Source organism: Octodon degus, unplaced genomic scaffold (genome assembly GCF_000260255.1).
Source record: "Octodon degus isolate 3935 unplaced genomic scaffold, OctDeg1.0 scaffold00409, whole genome shotgun sequence".
Classification (NCBI taxonomy): Eukaryota; Metazoa; Chordata; class Mammalia; order Rodentia; family Octodontidae; genus Octodon; species Octodon degus.
In genome coordinates, this window is record NW_004524985.1 from 342,468 (window position 1) to 348,248 (window position 5,781).

The window sequence follows — 5,781 nt, forward strand, 5'->3', positions numbered from 1 at the left end:
AATATTTTTTTGCTTTCTAGTTCACTGGAAATCCTGCGATTCAGAAATGTGGGTTAAAAGTCATGTCTTCCATTGCACATTTCCCCGAGGCACTGGAGCTGCTATCCCTGGGCGGGGCCCTTGATTTAGTGCTTCACACTCTGCAGATGTATCCAGATGACCAAGGTTGGTACCCAGGAACCACAGTTGATTTTTGTGCACTGCTTGCTTTTGTCCTCAGGTCTTTATTTCTGAAGACCTGAAGTTTGAAATGATTGATTCTGTTTTGTTTTGTTTTTTTTTCTTCTTATTGCTCTAGAAATCCAGTGCCTGGGTTTAGGTCTCATAGGATGCTTGATTCCAAAGAAGAATTTGTGCCTAAAAGCTGCGCATCTGGTGGCCAAAATTCTGGTTCACAGTTTACAGCGATTTAAAGATGCTGCTGAAGTCCAGATTAAGGTACGTGTGTTTTCAGGAAGGGGATTTGGGACCGTGTGCTGAGTCGTGTGTGTAATTCCCACTTAGCATTTGGATATTCTAGTTAATTAAAAACCATTTATCATTTTGTAGTATTTTCATTATAGAAGGAGAAGAGAACTGGATTGACTCTCTAAAGATCTGGAGTTTCATTATTGGATCTCCCAAATCAGCAGCTTGTTTGCCATTTGTCTTTTCAGTGAAAATATGCTAACGCGATTCCAGTTAGCTGAGTGTTTTTTTACTTAGATTTTAGATAACAGCAAGTTATAATTATTCCAGAGTTTGTCATTCTCTGTTCTACGTGGGTTGCTTATGTGTAGTCATTTCCTTCTTGATTGTTTCCTGCAGTGAAGCCATATTTTAAAATGTTTTTCATCAAGTAGAATTTCAATCATGATATATAGGGTAACTGTCTTTACAAAGGATCCAGAATTGCCGAAGGTTAATGCAAGGGGGTTTAAGAAACACGTCGGATGTTGGTTCAGGGGCCCACCCATGTATTCCTGGCTACTTGGGGGCCTGAGGTGGGAGGGTCACGTAGACCAGGATTGGGGTCCAGCCTGGGTCATGGAGCAGCACCCTCCCCTCACCCCAGCTCTTAAAAAAAAAAAAAAAGGAAGGAAAGAAGGAAAGAAAATTGATCCAGTTCTTTTAAATTAACAAAACAAATAGTCACTTAAAAAATGAATTTTGCCTGGGTTTTAGTAATTAGAGTTTCCATGTTTGGTAAAACACACTCAAACAGACTTTTTTCTTAAATGGTAGCATTAACCAGGAATAAAAATATCTAGCAGATACCTAGTAAAAAACTTTGTATAGATATATAAAGTGTTGAATATATAGCATTCTTAGATTAGAAACAACAATACATATTATACATTTCTTTGCAATAGAGTACCTAATGGTATACTGGTTAAAGCCAAGGCAGTATTGATTTTTTTTTTAATTTTTATTTTTTTTATTTTTTATTTTTTTGGCAGTATTGATTAACAGCAGTCCATGGAGAAGAAATGATTGCATGTAGGGATGGAGCTTTCAGTAACTGGGATTGCTAGGGCAGAGTTTATAAACTGACAGCCTGGAGCTGAAATTTGGCCTCCTACCTATTTTATTTATCCAGGTCAGTGCTGAGCAGTTTTTAATCTGAGGGATGTGCCTTTCACCAGGGCCTTAATGACCAACTCTTCCCAAGCACTGATATTTGCTACTCCGTCAGTCCTAGAAGCAGGCGGACCAAATGTGTCTTACCTTTGCATAAACTAGGGCTCCTTTTCTAATCAAACATTAGTATTTGTAAAAGCTCAGTGTCTTACTAATGCACAGTAGAAATGTCAATATTTAGGCAAATTTCAAAAAATATTGAGGCAATTTCATTCAGATGTTATAGTAGAGATAATTATATTAATAAATTAACCTGCCTGGTGAATTTGCCCATGCCATTTAACAATACTAAAGTCAGAAGTCTCATCTTGAAAATGTGGGGCTGTTCGGTTCTAAATATTATCACTAATCTTCGTAAAGAACTTGCTAAAGAGTATACAGCTCAGAGTACCTTCAGCACAACTTTCAAATGCAATCAGTGTGAGTGAAATCTAGGAAGATATATATTTTTTTCTGTGGTTAAAATTGCAGGATCCATTACAAAAACATTGGGGAAAATGCTAGCGCATCTGGAAAACATATTCTATAATCTTGTAATAAAACAAAAATTACTCTATTGGCCTGATTTTTTAATCCTAATGAATAGCTAGCTTTCATCTCATGTGATTGGCTTCAGACAGGATGTTGTACGCTAAAGTTTAGGGAGTGTTTTTCCTGCTTTGGAGATTGTTTGTTAAGTAGCATGTGTTCTCTGCTTTTTGTGCGTTGCATGGTACTAAGAGAGGAAGGCATATTTACAGGACTGCTTCAGGGTTCACAGTTGCCTAGCACAACCCAACATACATATCTGCCTAGTGAAGTGAATATCCTAGGTATTAAGTATCCTATACAAATCATCTTTTATAGTCTTTCTTCCCTTTTGTCCATAATGATCTATGTTGTTATTTTTGGATTTCCTTTCAGGGATTCCAGACAATCCTGGCAATTCTTGAATTGTCAGCATCTTTTTCCAATCTGCTGGTGCACCATTCGTTTGATGCAGTAATATTCCATCAGTTGTCTTCCGGCATCACTGAGCAGAAGGATCGACAGGTACAGTGTTTTTCTCGCTCGGGAGGCAAGTTGACGCACGTGGCTGCCTCTGATTTTCATTTCCACGCTTTCTAGTTTCTGAGCCTCTGCTGCAAGTGCCTTGCGAAGTTAGCTGTGGATGAGGAGTCAAAGAGCATGATGCTGAGGAGAGCCTGCGACCAGAGCAGCAGCGTCATGGTGGAGTGCCTGCTCCTGCTGGGCGCTGACGCCAATCAAGCAAAGGAGACGACACCTCTGATCTGCCAGGTGAAAATTCAAAGCATATTTTGATCTTTTCTCTAATATTTGGCCTCCTCATTGTGCAGCTCTCCTCCTCTTTTTCTCCTGCGTATTTCTTGAGGCATAGGTCATGCATACATCATGTGCTTTGTACGTTGAAAGTATACAGTGTAGCGAGGAGTGGTGGCACACACCTGTCGTTTCAGCTACGCAGAAAGTTGAGATAGGAGGATCTCAAGTTTGAACTCTCTTTTTATCTCTGTGTGTCTGTCCGTCTCTCTCCCCAATGAAGCTCTGTAACCCTCAGCAGCCGTTCGTCATTTCTCTTCCCCACCACCTGTCCTCTCTACCCTTTGTCCTCACAAAGCAACTTACCAACTTTTTGTCTCTATAAATTTGCCTATTGTGGACATGTAAAATACGATTCTTTCTCTTTAACTATAATTATACATCCTTGAGTAGCTTTTCCCCACCACCCCTGCTCTTAAAGGCTTGAGCCTCTAGTAACCACTATTCTCTTCCTAACTTCTCTGAGATCAGTTTTGTGTTACATTTGCCAGTGAAGGAAAACATGTGTTGTCTTTCTCTGCCTGCTGTATTCCATTTAACATGTTCTCAGGGTTCATTCCCATTGTCTTCAGTGATAGCGTTTTGGTATTTTTGTAGTTGAATAGTATTCCATGTGTAGGTATGCTGTGTTTTCCTTACCCCTTCATCTGTTGATGGGAACCTAGACTAATTCCTTATCTTGCTGTGTCACCCAGCTTTCCTATTGCTGAGGCATGACACCTGACAGCCACGGCTTAAAGGGAAAGAAGTTTCATTGGGTTCATGGTTTCAGGATATTTGGGCCATGGTGGGCTAGAGGGCAGAAAGGTCATTGTGGGAGGGTGTGCTGGGGTATAGAAGCTGGGAAGCAGAGCGGGGAGGCAGGGAAGGGTGACCAGGTACATAGACACCCGCATCGCCTCTAGGGTCTGCCCAAACACGCCCACAGGTGTGTTTTCCTAATCCCACAGACGGATCCCAAAGCTGGTCAGGTAGACAACCCACTTCACCTTTGCACTTGGCCATTGTGAATAAGGCTGCCTTCAACAGCTCTATTGTTTTAATCATTTTTCAGTCACCTGTGGGTGTGTCTGGGAAGACCCTAGAGGCGATGCTGGAGTCTATACCTGGTCACCCTTCCCTGCCTCTGTGCTCCATACCCCAGCAGCTCCATGCCAGCACACCCTCCCACTGTGATGTTTCTGCCCTGTAGCCCACCGTGACCTGGATCTCCTGAAACTATGAGCCCAATGAAACCTCTCCTTTAAGCCGTGGTTGCCAGGTGTCATGCCTCATCATGGGGATGTGGATATCTCTGATTCTATTTCATTTTTGTATTTGAATCTTGCTGCAATGTGGTACGCACTTCCCTGATGATTAATGACGCCAAACATTTTGTGTGTACCTATTTGCCTTTTGCATATCTTCTACTGAGAAATGTTGTTGGAGGACAACCTTTTATTCTGTTAATTTTTACTGGAGAATTTACCAGTTTTTTTTTTTTTTTTGATTGTTTGTTTTGATTTGTAGTAGGAGTCCAGAGTCACCGAATTTCAGAGGTCCTATAGGTGTTGTTGGGTCTGATTCTTCATTTTACTTATTTACTTAGTTATCTACCTTATTAATTGGAGAAGGACCTTTTGCTTTTTCTCTTGGTATGTTACTTGTTCTCTAACCATTCTTCACACAACTCACAACTCTATTGTTTTAATCATTTTTCAGTCATTTTCTCTTTACCAACAGTGTTCTCCTTCTCCTTGTATATGTAGTTATACAATCTCTGTACTACACAGTTTCGGGTGTCATAACATAGACATCCTTTTCTGTGGGCTACTACTGAGGTTGTAAAACACTGTGATTTTTTTCTTTCCTTTTTTCTTTTTATTCCTGAACTGTGTGAAGACAAATCTGACTGTTCTCCTCTTCCATCATATCTAATCCAGATTCTCTTTCCTAAATGAAACCTTCCTCACACTCCAAACCCTTAAGCAAATGTCAGAGTTGCTACTTTTATAAATTCATGGTAATTCATGGCTGTCTCCTGTATATTTTGTGAATTGTGTGAAAATGAAAATATAGCAGTATTCATCTTTTTTTTTAAAAATGTATTTGGTAAGGAGTCTCTTGTTTTCAGCGATCCTCTTGTTTTCAGCCTCCCCAGCACTGGGATTATAGGCATACACCACCACACTCAGACTTGGTGGCAGACTCAGCACACCTGGGGGCAGGGCTGGTGCAGCACATGGTGCCAGGGGTTGAACCCTGGTCCCTGCTCTTGCCTAAGCAAGTGCTTAGTCTGCTGAGCTCTATCACCGGCTCAGCACTGTTCATCTTTATGTTACTCAGAGTATCAGCCTCATTGTTTTATGTAAATATGTATTCGGTAAATATTTATTAAAATGCATTGCATGTATTTCATTTTTTTCTTAGTTGTATAAACTGTAGGCTTTAGAGTAGTATATAGATAGTACTATCTCTATTTCTAGAAATTTAGTAATTCTAACAAAGCAATATATAGCAGTTTAATATACATTATCAAGTAATCAGGGTACTATGTTTTTGAGTGCCTTATTCTTTTATTTTATATTTTTGTCTTTTTTTTTTAATTTTAGGGAAGGGTCTATAGAGTGTTCAGGGTCTTACTACTAGATCGGACTTGTAGTGAACTGCTTGTTTACAGCCTCCCAAGAGCTGGTATTACAGGCGCGCACCACCACGCCCAATCTCAATTACAGTCTCAGCACACCTCGGGGCGAGGCTGGCATGGCAGGCTCGGGGATCGATCTCTGGCTCCTGTGCCTGCTTGCAGGTGTTTTAATCTGCTGAGCTATTTGACCAGACCTATTCTTTTTTTTTTATTTG

The 5,781-nt window shown here is 40.4% G+C and overlaps 1 protein-coding gene across 1 annotated transcript in view; it reads left to right on the forward strand.

The window, feature by feature from the left end:
* Positions 1-5,781, forward strand: part of Lrrk2 (leucine rich repeat kinase 2) — a 155,425-nt gene that overhangs the window by 46,477 nt on the left and 103,167 nt on the right. Inside the window, exons 15-18 of the mRNA XM_023708602.1 lie at positions 21-165; positions 299-438; positions 2,524-2,652; positions 2,728-2,898. Of these exons, the coding sequence (XP_023564370.1) occupies positions 21-165; positions 299-438; positions 2,524-2,652; positions 2,728-2,898 (585 nt within the window). The remainder of the gene's footprint in view (positions 1-20; positions 166-298; positions 439-2,523; positions 2,653-2,727; positions 2,899-5,781) is intronic.